At 36.6% G+C, this 27,659-nt stretch overlaps 1 protein-coding gene across 5 annotated transcripts in view; it reads left to right on the forward strand.

Annotated features, from left to right (window-relative positions):
• HELZ (helicase with zinc finger) overlaps window positions 1–27,659 on the forward strand; it is a 90,818-nt gene that overhangs the window by 11,002 nt on the left and 52,157 nt on the right. For 3 of the 5 annotated variants that reach the window (XM_064466802.1, XM_064466801.1, XM_064466803.1), the window contains 10 exons: window positions 6,199–6,426; window positions 8,225–8,261; window positions 11,600–11,724; window positions 14,111–14,167; window positions 15,027–15,075; window positions 15,496–15,571; window positions 18,546–18,744; window positions 19,836–19,943; window positions 20,270–20,567; window positions 23,866–24,133. In XM_064466802.1, the coding sequence (XP_064322872.1) occupies window positions 6,217–6,426; window positions 8,225–8,261; window positions 11,600–11,724; window positions 14,111–14,167; window positions 15,027–15,075; window positions 15,496–15,571; window positions 18,546–18,744; window positions 19,836–19,943; window positions 20,270–20,567; window positions 23,866–24,133 (1,427 nt within the window). In that variant the 5' untranslated portion in view covers window positions 6,199–6,216. The remainder of the gene's footprint in view (window positions 1–6,198; window positions 6,427–8,224; window positions 8,262–11,599; window positions 11,725–14,110; window positions 14,168–15,026; window positions 15,076–15,495; window positions 15,572–18,545; window positions 18,745–19,835; window positions 19,944–20,269; window positions 20,568–23,865; window positions 24,134–27,659) is intronic. The other 2 variants (XM_064466805.1, XM_064466804.1) reach the window with 2 other exon arrangements.

The following is a 27,659-nucleotide window of genomic DNA, read 5'->3' on the forward strand; positions in this document are numbered from 1 at the left end:
GTATGTCATGACACTAGGAAAGTGCATTTTTCCTGTGTGTGTCTGTAAGTGGCTTCTGTATTTTGTGCAGCTGTATTTTATTCCTTCCTGGAGGCTTGAATAAAATGGTTTTGTGGTTTGTTTTTTTTTTGGTCTTAAGGCAAAGATAAGTTTATTTTATCACTATAGGTAAGGAAAATAGATATTTAATTATATTTTACTAATCTAAAGGTACTTGAGTGGCATTTTGGAGTACTACCAAAAAAATTACATAACATTAAAGAGGTGCAAGCATGCATTAAGATGGGATCACTACAATGCCAGAGCAATTGTATAATATGAATTAACCGTAGATAGATTTGTTACTCCCTGTTTCAGTATGTGGACTGACAAAGGCAGTTTGTTTGCAGAGTCTTGATAGTTAAAAATGATGGGTCACCAAAATTCAACTATAACATTGGCATGTTCACTGTAGCTAACATTTTTATTGTGTGTCTACACGATGTATTGCATTTAATCCAGATTATTAAATGAACCCAGATCTTTCCGTACCTGTGTAAATTAAAGTATCTTGTCAGTCTTTTCCTGATAATTTTGAGGGAGAGGGACCTAGAAGACTCTTCAGGCACAGGGATTGTGTCCATACCAACTCTCTGATTTCCCAAATGTTACTTTTCTTTATTATAGAAACAACAAATTTTTGAGACCTTCATATGTGAATTGCTTACATCTCAATTTTACCAGTAACAAATTTCAAAAGCTACGCAATGTGTACTGCTAGTGTCTGTAGTCTAAAAAGTTTGAAAACTCTGCTTTAATGAAACCGGGAAACTACTGAATGGATCCTTGAGCAGTTAAGCTAATGAAAGCAGTTTATGGCTTTTATCATTACGGGCAAGAAAACTAAATAAGATTTTTCTTTCACTGATGAGTGATATTTTGGTGCAGTGCGCTCTCTCTCGACAGGTAAATGGCAACACATTGCAGTAATTGATGTGGTAACTGACCTCTTGGTATCAATAAGAGGCTGAATTATAACTTCTCCTATCCCTGGGTGGGCAGGAGAAGTTATAAAATCTGGGTGTCTGTTACCTGTCTTGTTACACATTCTTCATAAAACGTGCAGCATCTTTGAGACTCTTTAGACCTCTGTGAATTCAGTTCAAATTGACTTGAAGTTCAGAAGTTACTGGGGAAGGGCAGAGCAACTGTTCTCAAAAACAAACCTAGTAGATCTCTTCTTGCCTCTGAAATGGAATTGCTGGGAAGTTCTGATAAAACAGCTGTCTTTTGGTGTATTATCTGTATTTATTACACGTTTAAACTGTCTACCCAGTTTGGTGGCCAGCCTTTCCAATTTGCAAGAAGGGCTGAAAAATCACAAAGGGTTAGGAAACACAGTGCGGTCATCGTGCGCATTTCCTTAGAGAGGGGCAGGATGCGTTGAATTCCTGCCCTGCTCTCTCTGAGCCTGTGCCAATTTGACTGCAGTAGGCAATGGAACGGCAAACCCTTCTTCTCCTTCCTTTCCTGCAATACAGTGGGCTCTTAACAAGAGGACACAGCTGAATAGCTTTGGCAAGGAATATTTGGGTGCTTATTTCTCGCAGCAAACTGTTTGAAGGGTTATGGATTGTAATGGGAGGCAGCTGGAGAGGCTCTTCCCCCTGCACATTCCCCATGGCAATGGGTCTCATTCATTTGGTTCAGTTTGCAAATCCCAGGATGTGGCTCTTGAAGTATATTCAATTAACAGTAAATTCCTACCAGTCTCACTGTAGGACTGCAAGTTGAACATCATTGCTTTAGCATAAATCTTTACAAGAGATGTTAATGTCTGGATAAAATATGCAAATATTTACTGCTTGTCTACTGTTTGTCAGCTTGGCATGCCAGACCTTGGATCTGATCCTTCTGTCTTGGCAGACATTGGGAATTTTGCCAATAACATTAATAGGAACAGCATTGTGCCCTCTAATCTGTTTGTTTATGAAGTACAGCGAGAGTTATCTGGCTAGATGCTTTACAGTGAATTGAAAAAGCATCTGTTTGAAATTTTTTAGGAACTGTCACATGCTTTAACTTACCATTATCTTAATGTATGGACCCTTTGGTTCCATAAAATACACTGGAAAGCTGTGGAGCATGTAAGTGCCCAGTCATGAGTTCAACTGCTGTGAAACACTAAAATTTTAGTTCATGGTGTTCTCTCTTCCTACATTGATTTTTAGTTTGAAGTTGGACTCATCAGACTGTGGAGTAATTCTTCAAAAGCCTCGTGTGCATCAAGCAGGCATAGTGTTTACTTGAAAATAAATGACCGTGTAGATCACATTGTTTATTGCTCTTCCTCCTCCAACTGTCCCTTCTGCCTTTCCCAGCCCCCTCTGCAGTTCTGGAGGGGAAATGCACAATTTTATTTGGAGATTAGATTTTAGATACTTTTTTCATGTTTGTTTATAAAATCCCCTTGGAAAGAAGACTAAATAGTCATTAGGAAAAATTGAGCCTGAAAATCATTAGTTGTTGGGGGGGGGGAAATCCCTCACAGTTCATTGGAAAAAAAACCCACCAAGGTTTAAGTTACACCAGTTGGAACTAAACAGATCTGTTAAATGATACTCTGTGGAAGCTAAACTGAGCACAACTTGGCCTTCAAAGAAATGTAAGATCAGTAAGTTTTTTTCTACTTAAAGGCAGGCGTTTTTGGAGGTACAAAGGATAATGCCAGGGTTAGATTTCAGGATTAGCCGGTGAGGAAGAGTTGTGCAAACTTCTATCTGTGCTTCAGTCAGTGTGATGCTTACTGTCATATCAGATGGAATTCACAGGCGCTGTGTTTGAATATTATACTTGAGTGCATAAATCGGGAGCCTTTCTGTAGGCAGCGGTGCTGCTGTGAGATGATTCAAAGCTAAGAAATGCTTTGAATTGACCACAGATAATAAAGGCTTTGTTGATAACACATTGTGCCTGTATTTCTGAGGTAGGTCCACCTATTTTAGATGTGTAACTTCAGAAAGTGGGACTATGCCTGTTTACTTGTTTCTTCAAAATTTTGAAGATGTATTAAGCTTTGCTATTAGAATAAATTGTTACTCAAATTTGAATTTAGAACTCTTGAGGCATGCGGTTCTCCAGGCTATTTTGAGAAAATGAATAATCCTGACATTTGTTCTGTTACATGCTTAGTATTTTAATCTCCATCTTACAGACAGAAAAAGTGGAGTGCATAAGTAATTTGCTCAGTCTTGCAAAGGGAGTTGGGAATATAGTGCAGACCTTGTGACACTTTAGATTTCAATTCAAATATGTAATTTCTGCTCTTGGAGTGAATGTGGAAATTCCAGTTTTACATTTGAAATTTTGGAAAAAAACCACTTCTAGAACCAAAACTAAATTTCCCTTGACAAGTGTCTCTGTTCCTTGGCTGTTAAAATATTAACTGTTCTGAAATAATATTAAACATGGGTATGTCAGGTACTGCAATAGATTAGATTTTAAGAAAGCATGGTTGTAATTCACATTCACGTAATCTAGTCTCAGTTGCTAGTTTAGGCACAGCTCAGGGGACCAAAAGTAGGAACATGGATTTTTAGAGTCATCAGGAAGAGCGGAGTGCCTCCAAGGAATAATTTGAGCACCTGGACTGGAGTCTGAAGTAGATGGTGCAAATACCCAATAAATGTGCATGTTTGTGTCCGCATGTATGGATATAAGTGGAATTGAAATGCAATCTGAGAGCATGAATGTATCATTTTCCATATGTTGTCCACATGCTGGTTTTTGTTGTTAGGATTAGATTTCTTTTAAAAACAAATCACACTGCAGCAGCTCCTTATCTATCACTGTGTCCCAGGCACTGTGACTTCAGAGGTTCTTTTAATTATGCTCTGAAATACTGATAGTGTGACTCAGTTTAGCCCAGTTACCCGAACAGCCTGGTCCTGACTTCTCTTAGCTCCACTTAACTTAATCCACAGGTTATTGCCTAGGGTCAGTTATGCCCTCTGAAGTGCTCTCTAAGTCTTCAGGTTCACCAAAGAAATTGGGTAGCCTTTGCAGTATAGTAGGCTGCTGCTGGGCATGTAAAACCCGGCTTCTTCCCAAACAGACTAGTTCAATATTTATCAAAACAGCCAGCATAAGACAACTAATAAATAAAAGTGTTTTTCTTTTACATGGTGCCATGTTGGAGGAGATGGGCAGGATAACATAGCTTTCAAATGCCTATCAGTTATGCTGGCCAGGTCAATTAAGACAGGAGCAGTGTATAAACAGTTCTTAGGGAATAAACACACAGAAGCTCTGCAGAGACTTTTTGTGAAAGGAATTTTGGTTATATGTTAGCCAGGAAGTGAGGAAATCAAAAGTACAGCAGAGTTCATGAAATCCTCTCTTTTCAGTCCCTTAGGAGGAAAGCAGAATGTACGTGAGAAAAACATCAGTTAACTATTGTATTCCTGTTGAAGCAAATCCTAGATATGTAATATTCACTGTGGCCTAAAATGTTAGTGAAATGGAAATCAATGTAATTTTTAGTTTTAGCTAGAAAGGATCCTTGCATAAACAGCTTAAGAATGCCTAACATTTATATAATTAAAAATATGTGCTTAAGTGATCCAGCTGAGTGACTTTAATTTTAATAGAATTAGCCCGTGAATGACTCGTATGTATGGAAATTCAAAACCTTCATGCCTGTTCCTATTCTGATTGAAAATGGGGGCTTATTTTGGGCAGAAAAAGAAATACGTGGATGAATGAAGTAATATTTTGCAAGGCCATTATTAAGTGGCATATGTCACAGGTTTGTATCAGGATGACTGCAAAATATTCATGCTTGCATTCCTTCATTTTGGGAAGATACGTTGTACATACAAAATTCTATATAAATGTTGTAAAAGGGAAGGTGGTTTAAGTAAAAATTTTCTTGAAAAAATCAGTATTCCTTTATGTTTCTTTACTGATACTAAAAATCAGATTTTAAGAATGGAAGGGAACACATAGAACACTGAGTTGTATAATATATAAAAAGTCCTATTTACCTTTCTACTATATATTGGCTTAGGCATGTGTTAATGAGAAAAGTGAGATAGTGAATTACTTTCAATATAAGGAAAATCAATTTATTTAACCTTCAGATTAACTTCTTGAAGTTTCTTTACCTTAGTTTGCTTAAAAACCTAAAAATATCAAGTATAAAGCAAGTTTTTAGCAGTGAATTTTTAAAGTGGGCTAATGATAGTTATTTCACATAATCATAATAGTTGATATATAATGACAAATATTGATAATACGCTGCTTGCTGAAAATGCAAATGAGAACTCTTATGTTTTTCCCTCTTTCAGTTATCGGAACACGTTTTTGTGAAGTCAGCTTTAGAGTACAATGTCTCTAGGGATATGTATCGTATATTAAAATATGCCAGCGAAGGCAGAATGTAGACAGGGGTTATAGAAGTGCTTTGCTTCTCTACTGGTGGTTTAGATTGTGGATAACCATTTGTCTCAATTTATTGGCAGATAATGTCTGTCTTATATACAGATTTTTATCACAACTGTTTTGGGTTTTTTCCTCTAAAAATATTTAAAATTATTTAAGAAGTTCTGCATGAAGGTGTTGGTGTGGCAGTGGCATCTAGTCTTTCTCAGTCTTAGATGGAAATAAACCAACTGAAAGAAGAGACAAGCAGTTTCCTGTTGACCTCCTATTCTTTCTCATTCATCCTTGTCCATCCCCATTGTGCTTCACCCAGCTGGACAGAGTGGCTCCCTCCCCTGAGCGTAGGTGAGACGTGCTTTGTAGAGAAAGTTGTCTTGGAGTAAATGGCTGCAGGCTGGGAGAAAGAGCAGTTGGTGGATGAGCTGATTACTTCCAAAGCAAAGATTGGGTTGCCAGTGAAGGCCCAAAAGCCTCTATGTAGCAAAGTGCTGAAATCCATGCTGACTTTAAAATTTGAAACCACTACTTATATTCTTAAAATCAGTCACAGGCTTAAGAACTTCCTGAATTGGAATCTGAACAGAGAGCTGGGAGTGATGGAGAAAAGACTGGGAAGAGGTTAGTTAGTGAGAAAGACTGGGGTAGGAAGTCTGAATGGCATAAAACGGAGGGGATGTGATACAGCACCTTGAGATGGGAATGGAAGTTGGTTGGCAAGTTGACACTGCCATTATACAGCTAACCAACATTTTATCATCCCCTCTGCCCCCACTCTAGGATTTCTGTCCCTGAGTCATGGCAGACAGAAGACCAGAGAAGTCATGTGAACAAGCATGTGAATCTCTTAAGCAGCAGGATTATGAAGTGGCAGTGAAGCATTGCACAGAGGCTCTCCTTTCCCTCAGCCAGTACCCCCCAGCTCACCTCCCGGAGGCATGCCAGGCAGAAATCGACCGCATCAAAATCGAGACTCTTCTGTATAGAATTGCTTCCTTTTTACAACTTGTGAGTGTGACTCTTTAATAGTATCTGGTGAATTGGAAAGAGCAATCAAATATCTTGTACTGTCAAGATTTAAATAAAATTCATTTTTCCTGTGATTGGCATGTTGGCTTTCCAGAGAATCCCACTTGCCAAAGCATGTATGAGGCTTCTGTCTTGTAGGTTTCCTGATCTGTTGATTTTTCAGGATTGGGACCTCTAAGTAGTTTGGGTCTGAATCACAGTTCTCTAAAAGAATGAAGGAAAATACTTGGAAATTTTTTTTTTCTTTTAAAAATATATTCCATGAAGGCAAAATACATGGGTTTAGGATATTATGTTTGTACAGTTATGCTGAATTACATACCAAATTACCTTATCTTTAAAGAGCATGAAATAAAGGTTGTAAATCTAAACACTCAAAAAAACAAAGTTAAGACATGCCAGATTTCAGGTAGCTGGTTCACACCTAGTTTAGCTCCATTTGCATAGGCCTGACATTAGTCTTTTAATACTTGATCATATACTAGTTTTCCATTGCTAGACTAGACCATGTCTGGTGAAAGATGTAACTTTTAGGCTCTGGTGGATTTTTAATGGAAATGTGAAAACTGAGTCTTTGTAAAGGTTTGTAAATGCAAGGCAAGAGGTGTAACCCTGAAGTATAGGCGATGCCATTGCCAAATTTGTGTCCTGCCTTTAACGCATCAGAGAGCTATGCTTTCTTAAAGGAAGCGACATTTCAGTGCTTAAGAATAAACTTTCAACCTGCTTAATGAACCTACGTTTGTCCTTATTTTTCTGTTTTCGAAATGTAATCACAGATTTACAGGGGCATTGGCCACCCCAAATCTTCATGTGTTCTGTATGAACAGTTTCATCCGAAGCGGAAAAAGTTTGGCCAAGTTGTAAGACCTTAATGGGCAGCTTTTGAGATAAATCTTGCCCATCTGATTAAGGAGTATTTTTAAGCATTCTTTAAATAGATAGCTGAATCGGACCATTCAGTGTGCAAAACAAGAATTGGGAAACTTCTTAAATTAACATGTGACCTATCTTCTGCCTCCTCAGGGGAAGAGATTCAGAAATAAATAAGATTTTTTTTTTTTAATGGAACTTATGTTACTACAGACTGCTCAAAATTATTTACATATGCCAATATGCAGATAGATGCTTAGCAGTCTTCAATACATTTCTGACCTGGATGCCTTTGAAAATCCTGTGAGGCACCTATCTGGATGCTCATGATAGTGCAAATTATTGCAGTAAGTCTTCAGGGGCTGTGGAAAAATACTTGTAATCAAAACTTTCCTATTAAAGATTTGAATTATAGAGATACTTGAAGGCTTATAAGTAAAAAAAAAATAAAATCCAAATTTGCCTTCTTGTTTTACTAAATGAAGTTATAAAATCACCACTGATGAGACAGAGTAAAATAAAATACATACCTTACAAATTTCAACAGCACCATATTAGTGCAAGTTTTAAAAAAATTGCAGTGGCTGGAGAAGAAAGTTAAGCTTTTGTATTTTTTCTTAGATATTGTGAGTCACCAATAAACACACAGAGAAACATACACCTTTGCCCATTCATGTTCCTCTTTTAAAATGTTAATTTGCTGAGAATTTGAGAAACAGTCAGCATTCTGAGAATTAATTATATCGTATTTGACATGTGACTGATGTTCTTTACATGTTCCATCCTGGAAAAAAATGAGATAATAGATTCTTAAAAGTTTTAAGACACTTGTAATTCAAGCATGTAGTTGTTTATGCTAACTGGAATAATGCTATTTTTAAACTTCTCATGTTTTACCTTTCAGAAAAAGTATGGGCAAGCAGATGAAGACTGTAGGCATGGTATGCTTATTTCATTTTTTTTTAATTACGTAGTGTTATAAATTGCAGTCAGTTGTCTGAGTTTTTAAAACTGGTGCCCAGATTTGTTAGTTTGCTAATAATATTTTTTTTTCTAGTTAAAGTTATGTGTCTGTTTTATAATATTTTTTCTACTTTTTTTTTTTTTTTTAAGAGAGATGTCGCGATTTTGGTAACTCATGTTCAAGTACCAGAACTCAAATGCATGTCTTTGGCACAGCGGTGCTATTTGGCTGATAGATATTTCAGTATTCAAATGTAGGATGAATTGATAGTGTGTTAGGATTCTTGTGAAGATAAAGACAGCTGATTGTTCCGTCTTTCTTCCTAGGGACATGGATATTTTGGTTTGCATTTTGGGTCTTGATTCAGAGAAAATCAAGATGATGTACTTATTTGTTCCTATTTGTTAAAGCTTCCAAAAGTGCATATGTCACAATTAAAGTTGAGCCTTTCATATTTCACTGCCTTTTTTGGTTGGGGTCTTTTTAAAGGAATTAACTGTCCTTGCTCATGTTCTGTTATTCATGTGTAATGCAAGTCATTCAAAACTTACCGAGAACTCTTGGCTGAGTTTGGTAAGCACTGGATCAGAGTTTGTCAGCTAGATTTGGAAAGAAAACGTGGGTAGATCCCACCTTTCAGTTTTCAGTTACTTAACTAATCTAGAATTTTAAAGGAAACTTCCTCAAACCACAGTTTTGTTTCACAGCCTGTGTGATATACTACTCTGACATACCTGTGCTAGAAATTACAATCTTTAATTAGTTCCTTTCTGGTTTTGTGGGGGATTTTTGTTTATTTGACTGATACTCAAGTTGTAGTCTGGGGAGTTTGTGGGGCTCTGCAGCCTGCTTGCTGAGGTCCACAAAACATAACTAAGAAAAATAAACTTGCTTTGTGTAGGTGTAAAATTAAAGTTTAACAAGTTTTAGAAGGCTGAACATTGCTTAATCAGTACCATCCTTAAAATAGTCTGGATTTATTTTAAAGCTCCTTCTTTTAACCATTGATATATGCCGAGGGTGTAATATTCTGACTAACCTCACAGTTATCTTTCATGATGGCAAATAAAAGCGGGAGACACACATGGAAAGATGAATGATGGTTAAAGGAGGTAGGAGGGAGAATGCTGTTTAATGAGCAGTATTCTCATTGACGAGATCTGATGGGTTTGTCATAGGGGTAGATGGGTGGCATTCATCTGTGAAACCTTTTCTTGGCATATTTGTCAGATGCCAGTATCTCAAAGGAACTGTCATGTTAACTATTTTTCTTCTCTCACTGTACGGGCATAGAAGTGGATGGAGTAGAAGCACTGATCTCTTTTTTTTTTTTTTTTTTTTAAGATTAAGTAGAGACCAGCTTTCAAATGTGTATTAGTAACAAAGAAATAGTGTCCAGTTTAATGTTAATTTGCTTAATTCATGCCAGCATGTTCTGCAAATACTTTTTCCAGATCTAAAACTGAGGACATTTTTCAACTTATTAATGCCATGCTTCTGTATGTATAAAAAAATATAAAGCATGTGCATGTGTGTCTATATATATATATCTCTTCGTATACATGCACACTGTATTTTTATGAATATATGAATGAGCTATTTGGTTGTGATTCCCTATGATGTGCTGTAATCAGTTGTAGCCCAGTATCTGACAGTTTAGAGTATCTGCATTTGTGATCCTGAAAGGTCTTTGTTTCAGTTTTATGTTTGAAATACCCTTGGGAAGAAACAACCTTAGTATGGGCTACCTGATACTTCCTTGATACTCACAATTTTTTTTTGATAGACAGATTTTTATTCAAGCTGCTGTTGTGTCTTTTTACAAGACTTGACGTGTTGCATACCTATGACAGTGTTTTATTTTAACCGGAATGATAAATACATTTTAGAATAGCTAGAGAAATATATGTTCTTTATAGTATACTGCTTGCGCTGATACAAGGAATGATGATAATTTAAAACCTGTTAAATTATTCCACAAATCTTTAACAAAAGATATTGGTTAATGTGTTGTAACTTCTTATGTGCAACTATGTGTTTTAGCTTGGTAATACTATGCAGTTACTGATATGAAATATTATAATTGGACATCTAATATTTGAGGTTAAAATAGCAAACTATCAGACATGATAAAGCTATTTCTGGTGCTGCTGCGTCTGATTTGGGAAGTAAGCTCTATTTTTGGAAATGTGGTCAGTATCATCAGAGTGGTGAATTCAGGCTAATCTTTGAGGCACTTTATAAACAGGGTTTAGTTACCATTTCATTTTGAAGAGATGTCTAGTTGCTTTTATGTGAATGTTTTTTGTGGGATTCTTTTTTCCTTAGTCTTTCACGCAATTTCTGTTAACGATGTGAGCGTCAGTTGAGTGAGGAGTTTTGATTTATTATTCTAAACCGTAATCCTGAAGTTGTGGTGAATGTAAAATTCCTGTTAGCACTAACAGGAGCTGTTTGCATCTGCATGAGTAGCAGTATAAACACAGATGTTGACGTTGCCTGCAATACCAGTAATATATAGTACAATTCTGTAATTTTAAACAACTGTCCAGCCTTCTTTTCAACCCCATGCTTAGCTTACTAGCTTTTTAGTCACTCTGGCATTTCGTTTTCTGGACAGGTAATATATATGATTAAGTGTTACTCCTGCTTGTCTGAAGCACGTCTATATCGTGAAATAAATCCTTCTCTATTGGAAGTGTCAATGAAAGTGTCTGTTTGACTAGCTATCTGATCCAGTGCCTGAAAGCATTAGGAAAGTTTTCTGTTACATGGAGCCTGTAAATTTCTGGACTCAAACAATCGTTCCTATATCCTGCACTTTACAGCGTAAGTGAATAAAAGCCCTTTTAAAGTAGCAGGAATTGACCATGAGGAGGTTAGCTATATTTGGAAACGACAGGGCATGCTTTTTGTGAGCATGAATGGATCTTCCTGAGCATGTTTGTGTTACTGAGAGGTTGTTGGTCGCTTTTTTTTTTTACCCTTTCTGTGAAGAGGAGGTCCTTTGTGTCTGTGCCAGATATTTGAATTTACCCTTCCCATATTTAATTTTTGTCTATTTTAGCATGTAAACATTACAACCTCTTTGAGCTCATGTACAGCATTTCTTAGATGGTGGGAGGCAAGTTTCAAGTTAATATTAGACAAGAGCAAGTAATACTTCCTTTACATCCACGACTTGTCTTTCCAAGAAGCCGTGGATTGAACCCAAGTTTCAGACCATATTTTCATGTTAAAGATGAAGGAAAACTGTATCTAGCTTATTTAAATGTATACTGTGATGAAGCTAATAGCTGCTGATTTGTGTTGCAGTGCTGGGAGAGGGGCTGGCCAAGGGAGATGGATCTTTCCGTGCAGTGCTCTGCTGCATGCATCTTAAAGGGAAGCTGCAAATTGTGTCTAATGTTCTTTCCAAATCACTGATGGGTGAATCACTGGTAAGTGGGTTTGCTGCAGTCTACATAATTTAAAAAGCAGTTTTGTATTTCCTTTTTTTAAAATGTGTTTAATAACAAACTTCTGAACGTATGTTTGACTGGCAGGTTGCAACAAAAATGATTTGTATGAAAAGACAGATAAGTATATGGGCACATATATATAATCAGGGTATTTAGGTCATTGCATTACCAGTATTTCAGAGTTGTTAAAATTTTGAAAAGTTTTTTTGTTGATGTCTCTGAATCCTCAGGGAGTGCAAGATAATTTGCATATTTGTGTGATTGACTAGAATAATGTAAATTTCAAAATTTTGCTTACTTTTTTTACATTGTACCTGACACCATTTTATATGTACTTCATGAAGTTTAGCCATTAAAGGAGGAAAAAAAAGTTATTGATAGGACTTTTAAATAACTGGCCCATGATAAATTGTAAGACGGCATGAAGAGCTTTTCAGAAAGAATAAAAAAAGCTTTGTGTTTCAAGATGAAGGTAAAGGTTTAAGTTCAAAGCTTTTATTTTACCCTTGAACTGTGAAAACTTGTGAAGATGCTTTTAACCCCATACATGTAAGTAACTGTTCTGGCTTTTATGTGTCTACTCATATGGGGTAAATTAGGGACATACATAAGTCTCCAAAGGGTAGTGTCCTTCCTGTTTCTGTAACGTAGGTTAAATAGCACGCAGTTCATCACCATGAACTGCTGGTGAAGCTAAATCCAGAAACGTGGTCATAGAACAAACAAGAGCAGCTTTGGTCAGACCATGAGGAACATGTAAGTGACATCAGAGTCTGTGGTAGAAGGGCCTATTACCTTGAAATTGGATCGCGTCTCCTATTTCTTGGTGCTTAGCTTAATCAGTAGGTTGTTTTTGAGAGGGAGTTCTGTTTGTCTGTCTGGTATACATCCTGAAAAAATATATAAGAAAAAATTAGTAAAATAGCCAAATGGTCCTTATCGCAGGAAATGTCCAGTGCCCTTGTTTTGAGCTGTTGTTGTGCAAATACAGTTAGCTTCGTATATAATTCCAGGCTGTCGTCACAAAGCAGAATTTGAGAGGTTTTTACAAGCTTTAGGTTGTTAGATGCAATTGTTTTCAGTAGGAATATTAAAACCAGCAACTGATTTACTGACTTCTGCCATTGTCTGAGAGGAGAAATGAAACAAAGTTTTGGAATGAATTTATTAAAGAGTTGGAATCCATCCAGTTTCCTCCCCAGTGGCTTAAGAGAATGATTCTTGCTAGCTTTATGCTCTAATATGTTCAAGCTCAACAGGTTCAATTTGCAGCCTTCCTGCTGAAGAAGTGAAAAATCATTTTGAAAAAAGCCTAAGTGTGAGAATTGTTGAGTGTGTAAGTTTTCAGCAAAGAGTAATTTCTGCTGTTTGGTAGCACAGTCAAAATGTGAAGTCTGACAAATGTAGTAGCACTTAATTAAATTTCTGCAAGTGATTATTGAAACAAAACCCTCAGGTCTTGGTTCCTGTAATCAAAGTTTAGACTTACATGAGTGTGAATTGGTACACTTCACTATGTATTTCAGATAAATTCAGTTTTGAAATATTTTTACTTCAGATGTACTTGAATATGCAGTTATTTGTAGTTATGTGGCTAATATTTGCTTTTCAGTGAAAACCTCAAAAATTACATAGTCTGTCTACATCGGAGCAGAAAGAGTTATCAAACTGTAGAAATTAGTAATCTGTAAAGTAGATCCTTAAGAAATGAATCCATCACTGCAACAGCAAAGTTTATTATATTAATTCTTTTAGAGCCAAAGGGTTTCAGTAACCATAGTATATGGCTCATGTATAGTGCTTTTTATTAGTAGCTTAAAAAGTGCTCTGTGAAGGCAGTCAGTATGACTTTCCCCATTTTGCAGATGGGAAACTGAGGCATGGAGAGGTGATGTGACTTAGGCCTAAGGTCACCCAGCAAGCCAGTAGCCAAGCTGACAATGAGTCCACGTCCATTGGGCTGTACTGCCTCCAGGGCTACTGTGCAAGTAGAGTACTGTTTGGAGGATAGCAATCAATAAGTGTTGTAGCTATTAATATTTGTCTTGAGTGGCAGCTAAACTTCATAAGAAACTTTTTTTTCCCCCCAAGTTGTTCTACATATGCTGATCTCCTGCATTGTCCTGTATTTGTACTAGCTGTAAGTCTAGTGCTGGTTTTGGCCAGTGTAACATTCCCTTTTTCACCATAATGTTTGCTCAGTGTTATATAGTATGGCTTTTAAAATTGTGCATTGTAAGTCAAACTGGTTTTTCCTTCTTGCCCTTCTCCTTTGTGGTGGTGCAAGGGGAAATGAACTTTGTTGCTGTGGTTTAATGCACGTGAACGTTTGTGTTTGATGTATTAATATTCTTTCTCCCCGCAGAACGGGATGGTAACTAAAGATCTAACACGACTGAAAACACTTCTTGCTGAAACAGAGGTAATAATGAGCATTTTATTGGGAAAATAATGAGCAGTACCTGAAACAGCTGAAAGGCTTGTGTTCATGTGTCTCAGGAGATCCAGGCTCACTGTGAACATACTGGTTCAAAGATTATTATTTCCACTGGTCTGTCGGTCTTTACACCCACCTATTCAGGAGCCTTTCATCACAAGCTTGCATCAATGAGAAAATAGAGAAAGATGCTAATAGGTTGTTGACTCTTTTGAATTAGTAAGCAGAAAGAGCTCAAAGCATTTAGATTGGTATTATTTTATTTATTTATTTATTGTATTTTTCTCTGTTCGAAATTCTTCTGAAGTAATAACCATGACATAAGAAATTGGTTAAAAATAAATGCCCTCAGTCACTTTTTTTTTTGTATTAGAGGTTAATCTGTCATGTCTATTGATTGAATTGTCACTTCTTTTTTTTTTTTTTTTTTTTTTTTCTTTTTATGCTTTGTTGTTGATTTGGGCTTTATTTTTAATGTAGATTCAAAGCTGAAAGACAGCTCAATACAGTTTAGACTTTGGCGTTTTAGAACTTTACTGCAGTCCGTATTAAAATGGTCACAGGGTCAAATGTGGTCTTGTAAAAATCTCTAAAATGTTCTTCTAACAATAAGTGGACTCAGTGTTCCTGTCAGAATTCCTTTTATCAATGGCTGTAATCAAGTTGTTAGGTTAATATGAAATTCATGTTTGTGACTGGAAGTGATTTCAGACTTCTGAGTAATATTTTTGTATTGGTTGTTTGAAACACATTTTGACAGCAAAGAAGCCAAAGCAGTTCTTGTTGATGAATTTTTTTTTTTGTGTGTTCCTTTATAACTGTGGGTTTTTTTATATAATTGTAGGCAGCTGGTAAAGTACCATCAGGATATCATGTAGAAGATTTAGAAGAAGGTATGTAACTCAGTTCTAAAGCTACTTCATTTTGCAGGGAGAAGACTTGGATTTTGCTGAATGCTCAGCACTGCATAGTAGACAAAAAGCAAAAAAGGGACTTGACTATCGTGATGAGCCCTGGGGGTTGAGGTAGAATTATCTCATCATTGACTGTATAAGTTTCTATTTATTGGTCAAAGTGCTGTATCAGAGCCCGCTCCATTCTGCAGATTGTTTGAAACTTGCCTTCATAGCTTTTAGACCTTCGTTCTAAATGCATTTGTTAGGGATTGAAAATTAATTTTTGGTGGATAACTTTGCTTTTGTACAAATACAGTTTGGGTAGATGTTTAGAGATACGGTTCCCTGGGCAGCTACTGTCTGACTCGGAAATTCATGGCAATTAGAAAAGTAACCTAAGCTTTGACTACTCTGCAGGGTCCCGGGATGGCTGGCAGTTCCGCCCTCCACCCAGGGGAGTCACAAGCAGTGAGGAATATACGCTATGTAAAAGGTAAAGTCATTGCTTTATATCAACATTCTCCAAGGGATCATAATGTTTCCTCTTTCATTTAGCTGCTGACAGAATGATTAAGCGGTCAGGAAAATTAAGGTACCTGTTAGAACAGGAGTTGATTCGTTCACAGATTTTTGGAAAGGTCAGTTTAACCAGAAGCACCTCAGTTTATAAAATGGAATCACTACCTCTGTTTTCATAAGAGTGTGGTTTCAGGACCGTATTTTTAGTGACAGGGCAACATCTGTCTTTTTCCTCTACGTTTTCTAATTTTTATAATTTCAGAGGTGTGAAAAGGTCTCACAGACAACAGTGTTAGCAGGCTGAAGCACAGTGAAGTCCGCTTTGATAACAGATAGGGTGCACGCCTTCAGATAAATGGGCTTTGCTGATAGACGGTCTTTGTCTTCAGATTAAAAAAATATTTGTAGAATTTCCCTCCGGATCTCATTATTTCCATTTTGTGTAAGCTCAAATGCACAGAGGTGAGTTGCCTTGCTGAAGATCCAGTGGCTTGTACTGGAGTTTCTCCTCCTTGTCTTTTTCAGTCTACTACTCCATATTGCCTGGTTTATGTTGTTAATTGTCATTACTTACGTAAAACTATATTAATATACATGGGGAGGAACCAGCATTATGCGCTTGATTCTGCCATATATGTAACTGATGCAAATAAATTAATGAAAAAAAATGAGCAGGAATCTGAGCTGCTTTGTAAAATTACATGACTGAATCGCTGAATTTGTGCTACTTTTGGCAGGGTTTTCTGGACATGTTAAATCTTGGCAACTCCTGTTGACTTTTGTCATATCTGCTGCATGTTCAGCAGTTTTTAAAAAGCAGATATTTACAATTTTTAGCTTACAATGATTTTCTGTTGAGTAACATCTACACTATGTTTCCAACCATTGCTCTGAAACATTTTTTCACTAAAGCTGTAATTAGCTTTATGCACACTGTTCACCCTTATAGTGAGAAGGATGTGCTTCACTCAGCAAATTCATAGGAACAGTGTAATTCTGACCATGGACTAAAGATTTTAGTTCTGTATGAGGAGGCAGTTACAGGTACCGAATACAAATTTTTGAAGCTGTGGTTTATTTTTTGCCTGTCAGCCATAAAGCAGTAGGAGTACAGTATATTTGTTCTAGATAATGAAGCTATGGAGTTGCAGGAGGTATTAAGAAAGAAACTAAGAGTGAGAAAAAAAGTGCCTATTAAAATATGAACAATGAGAACTTGGAAAAATTGCATAATGATGATGATTTTTGAAGTAATATGCTATCCTATTAAATAATGAAAAGGATTTTAAATCTGCTATGTAGCTAATATGAACAGCTCAACAATTTTTTATGCTTGCACTCCATTTACATTGGGCCATGAAAATCACAATTGTACTTTAGCATTCTAATGCAATGGTGAATTGGAAAATTTACAATAAAAATATTGAAATTGGCTGCCAAGAAAAATATTTTTATTTAAAATATATTAAGGAACATATCTTGAGAATGCCTTTAGTAACATCGTGACATTATCATGCTTATTTTCTTTACAGTTTGGGTGCTCAAACCTTTAAATACTTAAACTTTTCTTAAATGAAGAGTGTATGCTAAATCAAATTATAACCACTAATTCAAGAGTGGCCTAGATGTCCAGGTGCCTTTGCTGCAAGGTTTTCATGTCATAGTCAGGTGTTATTTGTTTTTATCACATAGCTCAAGGTTCACATATTAATTCGTGTTACATAATACATCTACTACAGAAAGGTTATTCAGTCACTGATGCCCGTCTGCTGTCTTAGTCAATGATGTGGGATCCTCACTTGCTGTATTGGGGCATCCTCTCTTTTTTTATAGTAACTCATTACTATAGGAAGACATTCTTAATATAAGTATATACCTAAATATCCACATGAAATTCATATTATAGTTATATTTACAGAGTTTCTATAAAGTTAATATCCTGCCTGGCTTTATTTGTAATAGGTATGATGCTTACATTAACTCTTTGTAGTCTCCTTACGCAAAACAAACCAAACAGCCTCCTGGCCTGATACTTACTCTGTATATCCAATACTTTCTTAGTACCTTCACAACTCACCCTCTCCCATTTTATTCTTCATTTTGTCATCTGTTTAAGTGCTTCAGTTTAGAAGAATGATGAAGGTGCAGCTACTGCCTTGTGTTTTATAATTTTAATACAAAGTTTAATTATAAAAATAGGTCCTAAGTTATACAGGCAATTGCCCAGAGAACTAGTTCTGAGAACTAGAATGCTTAAATTGTATACAGGCATTTGGGATATTGTTAATTTTGATGCATCAGCACATGCAATTAAATGAAAAATGTACTTTCTTAAATAAATCCTTAACCTCTGCAAAAATAGATTCTTTTAGACTGGTGCACCCTTTACAAAAGAAGAGGATTAAACTTCTTCCTTGAGAGAGGATTTCTGCGTAGGTGTATTTAGGGGAAGGGACCATGTGATGTCACTGTTGCTTCAGGAGAAACTGCTGAATGAGGATTTGTCAGTTACTAACGTAACTATGGGAGGAAATTTGCTATATTTTCCGTTTTCCCCTGATTAACAGTGTTTTATTCATATTAATACAGTGCCTGGTCATTTCAGCGATGGTCCGTGATCTCATTGTTTTAATTGCTGTACAAACACTCTACTCTTTCCTCTTTGAAGCTGGAAATTTCTGAAGAAGGCTTGTGTCCCCCTATGTTTCAAAGAAATTAGATATACTTTTCTAGACTTTGCAGTAAGAGAGGCTGCTGCCTCTCTTACGAAATGCTGCATAGATGTATGTATTTCCAAATTAGTTCATGTGGACTAACCTGCCTTTAGTTCTGTGAGAGAGACTTAAAGAATGTCCTTCTGGCTTTAAAAGTAAAATTTTGATAAATTTCTTTTTTTTAATTGGAGACCGAAAAGTTCAAGGCATAATAATTTCTCCTATTTTATGTAGATTTTTAGAGCAAGGGATCTGCAGGTACGGTGCACAGTGTACTTCAGCACATTCCCAGGAAGAGCTAACAGAATGGCAAAAACGATATGCTTCCCGCTTGATCAGATTAAAACAGCAGAAGGAAAACAAACAATGTTCGGGCAGTTATATGGAAACCTTGATTGAGAAATGGATGAATTCGTTATCTCCTGAGAAAGTGGTAAGGAAAATATACTACTCCCCTATATGCTCATATTTAAAACTAACAGATGAGCCTGTTTTTGGCCCTCACTATCAGAGCTGGTCGAATCACTCTGTACCAAGAAATTGTCCAACCAATTTGCTCCCTTTTCCATCCTGCCCTATGTCTTCTTGCAAAGATACTAGAGACTTAGGCTGATTTCTGCAAATGTACTCATTCTTTTCAGGAATTCAGTGGCGTTTATGAATTACAGCTCATGGGTTAATCACAGCTTGTTAATTTTGCATATTTGCTATTCCCAGTGCAGGATGGGTCAGCGAAGTCTCATGGTATTATTACTGTTCCTTGACTAGATGGCAGAACTTTTTAAACTGGAGAACAATAAATGGCAAAGCTTTCATGACTTAGTGGAGAATACTCTTGTTTGTGCATGGCTGCTTTTCTTTGCCTGCAGCTGCAGGCACTTGTATGAACAACAGCCAATCCCCTAAAAGTTAAAAAAAGTTTGAATACTGAAGAGTGTGGGGTATGGATATGATCAAACTTAGTAGCTGTTTGGAATTCCAAAGAATGTTTTTGTGGCATTCGACCAGCTCTACTTACCACTGACCCTAAGGAGTTTTCGGTCCATCTATTGTTGATTAAAATCTGGGAAGAGTGGACTTTCTGCAAAATGCATTAATGAGTAGAAAGCCTGATTCTGGTTTTGTGGTGTCTCTAATAGTCTCATTGATGTCAGCGAGATCTGGGGTCTTCTGGAAATGCAGTCTTTGGGCCTCACTGTATCAGGTTCTTCTTTCCAAATGAAATCATGTTCTACTTTAAATGTTTACAATTAAGTTGGTTTTTGAAAATCAAGTCCTGTGGTTAATTGTCTTAAATGGTTATATTCTTTGCTTACCCAGTATGATCTAGTAGATTTGGCTTACTTGTCTCTGTGAATTAGCGTGTATTTTCATTAATTCCTACGCAGGACCTGCATCAATCCTGCACAATATAGGAAACCATTCTTTCCGCTGTCTGTTAAAAAAAAGTACCTCTTCCTGAATATTTTTGTTTTGATATTGTCTGTAGAAGTTTAATGTTACCATCTTTTTCTTTTAATCTAGCTTAGTGAATGTGTAGAAGGAGTGAGAGTAGAACATAATCCTGAGCTATCGGTAACTGTCACCACCAAAAAGTCTCATCAGACATGGACATTTGCTCTCACTTGTAAGGTAGGACTACTTATCTTTTGAAAGTGAGTCAATAATAACTGGAATGCAGCCCATAACCTTTTGCAATTAAGATTTCAATTGCACAATTCTTCGTAAAATAGAGCAACTTCCTAGCACCATCCTTTCTCTCTCTCTTTTCCCAGTAGCTCTGGTGATTATGTATTGACTGCCCAGATTTCTGGAAAGCAGGCAGGACTCATACCTGTTCTGAGAAGTTGAGAGTCTTGCAAACTCTCATTATCTGATTGCCAATGAAGATATTCCTGAAATAATTCCAGTTTTCCAACACACTGTCAGTTCAACCTTTGCTTTTTTTTTTTTTATAGCCTGCAAGAATGCTGTATCGAGTGGCATTGCTTTATGATGCCCATCGTCCACATTTTAGTATCGTTGCAATATCTGCTGGAGACAGCACTACCCAGGTATCACAAGAAGTTCCAGAAAACTGTCAGGAATGGATAGGAGGAAAGATGGTCCAGAACGGAATAGATCATTATATATACAAAGTCAGTATAGCCTTTAACACAGAAATCTTTGGAACTTTTCGCCAAACTGTTGTGTTTGATTTTGGATTAGAACCAGTCCTCATGCAACGAGTAATGATTGATGCTGCTTCAACTGAAGGTAATATATTAAAAATTTTTTGGGGGATAGTGGAAATCATTTGTGCCATCACTTTCCTTTTCATATTTCTGGGCAGAACAGCATTTTATGAACAGCCAGTGAATGTCTTTTACTGTATGTTATGTTCATCATCTATGTGAATATAAACATTGGACAAAAGCTTCAGAGGGTTTCAATAAGGCAGATAACTCGAGTATGACTATTACTTGGTGCTGGGGTATGACTCCCAAATCTTGCCAAAATGCTGGGAATTTCTAGTTCGGTATGTGTCTGACGGCAGCACTGGAAGGCAAAGTATGTTTATGTTTTTATAATTGTTCTTGTATTGATGAAAATGTTAAAACTTGTAGAAGAAGGTCAGTAGAGAAATGAAGTGTTTCTGTATGAGAATACACCTGGTAATTAATTCGTTAATTAAAGCAGACTATCTGAGAAGTTGGTTTGGTTTTGGGATCTTGTTTTTGGGTTTGTTTTTTTCCCCCTTGCAATATCTGATTAGGGTTGTCAAAGGCAAGAGGCAAATTATAGGCCTTTAACTCAATGAATTGCTGTTGATGTGAATTTTGAAAAGGTAGCAGAAGTGTGACTTTATTTTTGTCTTCAAGTTAAAAAAACCCACACCAATAAAACCCTACTTGTTATTGTAAGGGTTGTGTTCTGTTTATGTGATTGATCTGTGCCTCTCAGTTCAAACCTGAAATAACTCCATAATCAGAAAGATGTCAACAAATTGAAATATGTTTGAAAAGGTACAAAAAAGAAGGAAGCACTTTGATTTATGGTAAAAGATTGAGAGACCTAAATGTAGGTCACTGTGTCACTTGGCAGCACGCAAGGGGGTGGGTTAGAGTATGGTAAGTTTTTATGAAAATTTGAGAGAGACAAACACCAAAGAAACAGAATTGCAGCACTGGGATGTAAGCAGGAAGAAGGAGGAAAAAAGATGAAACTAAGAACACAGCAGTTTTCTGTTGCTGGCCTTTATTTTCATATAGCAGGTTAGCATCTGCAATGTTAACAGAAAGAAACTGTAAATAGCAAATACCAAAGATCGTGATCTGATCTTTCCACATGACCCAAGTACTTGTAGCCAAGAGCAGAAAGACTGTACAGCTTGTAATGTCTCTTGAAGCAGAGAATATTGCATTGAGCGAGAAACTATGCTTAGAAGCAAGGCTGTGGTCTTTTCAGGAACTATTATGTGATCTCCATGTAACAATGTGGGTAATCACAGATGACAGGCTTCCTAAGACATGGAGTTTGTGGAGAACAGGTGTCCTTTTATTCTAAACCTGTTTAAGATCAAGAAAACCAAGCCATAGCTTCCTTGCAAAGTCAGAGTTACTGTCAAACCAACGTATGGTCTGGTCCTTGTTGGCTTAAACTACGTACTAACGAGAGCGGTACAAGGAACAGCCAATTCAAGTCACGTGAAAGCGATGGATGAAGTTGAGAGAGCACCCTCTAGTATTAGATGCTGATATTTTCACGTGTTGCTTGTCTGTGTGTGGAGGGATACTGAAATCTTCAAGCAGGTTGTTACTAATGCTTATTTCAAATGAAAAGAGTGCTAGGTGCTTTACAGATAAATAGAAGTACAAAATTCTGGGCTTTTTGCTACGGTTATCTAGGAAGTATGTAAGCAGGCAAGTGAAAGGGATAACTATGCTGGATGTCTGTCAGATTTTATTGTTTCTTTTGCTTTTGGTATATATGGAGTGGGATCTCATGGAAGTGTTTTACAAACAGGAGGCTGCCCGAGGTCTCTACATTTGCATGTACTTCAGGGCCCTTCCTAGATATCTAGGCAGGAAAGAGGTCAACATTAAAATATTTTAATAGAGGAGCCTCCATTATGCATTTTGAAATCTTTTTTTGCTATGAAAAAAAAAACCTAAGAAGTTTTCTGTGCAATGAGAATGTGTAAAATGCACTTTAAAAAGGGTCATCATATGTGCAGTCTGTGCCAGGAACTATTTATGTCAGGCTTCCAGTGGAAGCCTCTCTAGTGCTGGGAATTAAATGGCTGTCTTTCTAGCAAACAGGGACTCAGTCCCAGGTAATTACTGAGCTTTTGTGATCTGAGGTACAGTTAGTACCAGAGAAAGCTTCATTTATGGTGAGATGATTTCAAACACAGAAACCACACAAACATGGACTTTTTCTTGCCATACAACTGCAGTTATGAATATGGTGCAGGCTTGAGGTAGATATTTAAATTTGGCTTCTTAGTGAAGACATGCTTATGAGATCAACAAGTAAGATAAGCTGTGTTCTTGTAGTCATAGTCAAGCTGAACTGAGACTTCAATTCTAAAAGGCTCTTTTCCCTCTGTTTAGAATAAAGACCATCAAGATGACGTTAAGTATTTAGTTTGAATTTGAAAATGTCTTTTTTGCACGTTTTTCAGCGTTGCTGTGATATCCTGGATGCCTATCTTAAATCTTACTCAGAGATAATACGTTAAGATATCATAGCTTCACTATAAATGCCAAATATTTTCAGCTCTGCAATTTAACTGCAATTCTGTTAACTGATGCACTGTTGTCACAGTGGTTTTGTGGTGTTAATATATTTTGGGTGGCTGTGGACAGCGCTTGGTCTTCTGTTTCTCATTTAAGCTATGTGGTCCCTGAAATTAGGGTTAATTAATTCAAAAATTAATTTCCTTTTAATTTTCTAACTTTATATAATGTTAGGTTACATTTCCAAAGTTTTGCCTAGCAAACTAACTTCAGCTATATAATGCAACTGTCTGCAGAATACACATATTATGGTACTGTAGATTTTTTTTTTAAAGGCTTTCACAATGTTGCAAATTTAATGTTTTCTTACCAACTAGTTTATCAAGTTGTTTTTATTACCTTCTAAATTTTATAGTATATATCATAAGGTTCCTCACTACTTCATATTTTTGAAATGAGATGATGTTGTAGTTAGGCTTTGAAAGCATATTGTGATGCCAAATCCTCCAAAGTTGCTTGCAATTATTAAAATAAGAGTGCGTTACTTGTTTGTCTGTATTCATTCTATTTGCTATCTGTAGAATATTTTTTGATGTTGTTTGAGAACGTGCTTGCTCTCTGTGTACACCTGAAAAGTAGGGATGGTAATTACTATGAGTGAACTTATTAAAACTGTTGTAAGCAGAGGAGACTCTTACCAACATTTACTTCATTATCTCTAATAGGATTATTTTTGGTAGTGGGTTTGTTTTGTTTTGTTTTTTAAAAATTAAATAAAAAATACATACGAAATTTGAACTTACTTCCTTTCCCTATTATGTATCTACATCCAGATCTTGAATACCTGATGCATGCACGGCAACAGCTACTAACCACAGCTAAGCGTTGGGATTCTACTTCTAAGACTATTGTAGAATTTGAGCCTAATGAAACTACTGAATTGGAGAAGAGCCTTCTTACCAGATACCAAATCCCTCTATCTGCTGACCAGCTATTTACACAATCTGTCCTGGACAAATCATTGACCAAGACCAACTATCAGTCACGGCTACATGACCTCCTTTATATAGAGGAAATAGCACAGTATAAGGAAGTTAGCAAGTAAGTGATACCTTAATAAAATTACTCCTTAGATATTTCTTGCTGTCCTATTAAAATGAGGATGGCAACTGTTTTCATTAAACTTACATGATTGTTTAAGATAATAAGTCTTCCCGTTTCTTGGAGGTGAAGTTGAATGAGTCTGGAAAGAGAGTAACTTTTGATAGAGGTCACTAGCACTTAATGAATGTCATTCACTGAGAACTCATTTAAAACAAATTGTATGTATCAGTTTATACTTCTGGTTGGAAGCACTAAACAGCTATTGTACAATGTTTTGTTAATGTCTGGATAATAATTTTTGTTTATAGTTTTTTGGCTCTCTGTACAAAAAGATATTGACACCAGGAATCGTATTTTTGTTCCTTGGTGAAAGTAGGTTATAGCAAAGTAATACATGAAATTGTTGAATAAAAGGTCTTGAGGGAGGTTAAAATTCTTTTAAAAAATTTTTTTTTTAAGAAAAAGGTTGATTTGTGGGTGGATCAAACTCTGATCTTACGATGATGTGGCAGCTGGCTTTATTACACTTATTCTCTAAATAGGCTGAAAACCAGCTTGTGAATAAGAGGCGTGTAGTATACATTTTTGTTTGTTTTATTCTGTAATATCTTTAGGTATTATGAACATACTACTCAACAGAATTAGCTGCATGAACACATATAGAGTTAGGAAGATGATGTGAGCTTCCCACGTATAAACTCCCATGGGACCTTTTCTTCTGTAGTTTGACATTTGTGGTTAAAAATTCTGCCTGCACTCACGTGGTATGAAAGAGTATTAAAGTGTTGCACTACTCAGAATGGGAAGTCAAAAAGGTATAACTTCCCTTTAACCTAATTTGGTAGCAAATTTAGTTCTATCAATTATCTAAGTTCCAAATCAGAAATGTCTTTTTAAGACACACCACTCCTGGAGCTACAGAGGTTCAGCTGCGTCACCCCTCTAGAATTTAGGAAGAAAATACTGAGTAGCTGGATTTCTAATACTTTTAAAGCAGACAAATTGTTCCATTTCTGTTTTCTATCTCAGATGAAGGGCAGTATATTTAAACTATTTTTCTTCGTATCTGTCATTGTTGCCAGGCTGTGCTCTTGAACTGGAATCCAACATACAGAGGAATAATGCTTGCACACTGTTTTCAGCATACAGAAATATTCTCCATCATACATATTTATAATCAGGTTGACTTCTCTAAGGCTTTTTAAAACAAAAGTGAGTTTAAAGTAAACACAAAATATGATATAAAAGTAAGCTATTTTTACTGAGTGAATTTTCACGTTGAGAATTCCACTGTCATGCCCCACAGGAAACCAAAGAGCGGCATGCCTGTAGAAATACAGGAATAGTAAGTGTATCCTGTGTGTAATGCTTCCCCTTTGGACAGTTTGGTGCAGCAATAAGTTATTGCTCTTCTTTTTCTGTTATTGATCTTCTTTTTCTATCTAGTAGATTAAAAAAAGTAAGCTTTAATAATGTTCTTGAAATCTTCTGTTTTGATAGTGCTGATGACAGAAATATTCTTTTGATCTTGGAGCTGACCCACTTTATTGCAACAAGGCTCAAACTAGCACTCTTTCCTGATCCTTTGCGGCTAAGATCACACACTCGCTATTCTCTAGTGAAGTATCAGGGTGGCAAGACTACAAATGGGCCCAGAAATACAAATGCAAGTGGGTTGTAATACCTCTGAAGTGGTGCCATGAGTGAAAATGTTGATGAGCTGCTACTCTCTAACGGGTTTGTGTGTGTATCATAAAAGTAGTAGGGTTGTCAACATGGTGTCTTATGACAAGACTAGAATAACATGAGTGTCTGCAGTTCAGACTGAATTGTTGAGTTTTAAGAATGTTGATGATTTCTCACTTTCCAGGAAAACACTGTTTCAGACTTTACGTGGGATCACCTGTGTGGAACTACTGAAAAGTATTGGATGAAGGTTGCAGTGGCTTTAACGAGTCTTGAACTCAGTTATATGGGAGTTCATTCTGGATAGTCTCAGGAAGCTTTACTTTGAATTCATGTTTATTCTGATATTTCAAGAGGCATTTCTAAAAATTACTCCGCAGGAATACTTCACAAAGTAGAGTAATAAAGGTTAGAATACAGGGCCACTGCTGCCTAGTTTCCAAATGCAAACACACTCTGTAGGAAAAAGCAAAACAATGTTCTGATCTAGATGCTAGTTTGGTTTTGGGCAGTTTTGCCCTACACACAATCTGTTGTTGGTTTTAAAACTCTTCCTTGCTCTCTTGCACATTCAAAAGAAAACCAGCATATGATTGTTAGAGTGGCTTGAACTTACTGTGTATTTTCCTGTATGAACATTAAAGAATGTGTGAGGTGACGTATAGCTCCTTCCACGCTGTATGCTGTCTGCTGTCAGAATTACAGAGCAGATCTATCCTCAGGGCCATGCAAACTTAAAACACTGGCTTTGATGGAAAATGTCTCACAGTTACCAGTACATAGGTAGGTGTCACACTGCACACCCTGTTTGAATTCTTCATGTGTAAGAGGAAATGTGCTGAACGTACTTTTAAGAAATCGTTATATGGGGCTTTGTTCAGAATGAGTTTATTCACCTTTTGGGAATTTGTTTGCATTGCTGCTGGATGAATTAATGATTTATGCAGTGTTTAACTTCTGTGATTTTAAATTTGAACAGCAGGCTTTTCTGTAGCTAGTTTCATTGACACTGCAGTTAGGCAGGGATTTTGCAGTGCTTAGGAGGAAATGTAAGTTTTTGTTCGATTTATGTAAGCCTGACTGAAAACCTTTTTTTGTATAAACCTGCAAAGAAAGGGTGAGGATGAAAGCAGCAACTTGTGATTTTTTTGTTTTTTTTTTTAAATCTAATCCTGAGAGGATTTTGTAGTTTAACAGTTTGCCAGAAGGTGTCACCTTACTCAATAGAAATTGCAGAATCACACAATCACAGACCGGCAGGGGTTGGAAGGGACCTCTGGAGATCATATTGTCCAACCCCCCTGCTTGAGCAGGCACACCCAGAGCAGGGGCACAGGAACGCGTCCAGGTGTTTTGAATGTCTCCAGGGAAATTTGCTTGATAATCTGTAAACTGTAGATTCCCTTTAGCACAGCAGATTCAGTTTAGTCATTTCTGAAGACACTAACTTATGCCTTGTCTCAGAATGGCAGTAATACTGTCGTCCAGCACATTTTTACAGATCCGAATTTGAGAATGAGAGGATGCATATTCAGTAGCACAGGGATTTAACTTTAAGGAAGTTTTAACAAAATAAATTCACAGTAGGTGATGGCACCTTAGTAATAATGCTGAGCTCTTGGTTACTGTGGTTACTGTGTTAAATGTTTTACATAGTATTTTAAGTTATCTGAATGAGATATGAGCTGGTTTAGATGTTGCTAACTTGCTGATAGCTGCTTTGGAATAGTGCAGCACTTGTATACAAGAAAGCTTGTTTTTTGTTTTGTGTTTTTTTTTAGCCCATGTTGAAATTGGGAGGATTATGCTTAATTCCAGCGTGTTCCCTGAAGTACAT

Source organism: Phalacrocorax carbo, chromosome 16 (genome assembly GCF_963921805.1).
Source record: "Phalacrocorax carbo chromosome 16, bPhaCar2.1, whole genome shotgun sequence".
NCBI lineage: Eukaryota > Metazoa > Chordata > Aves > Suliformes > Phalacrocoracidae > Phalacrocorax > Phalacrocorax carbo.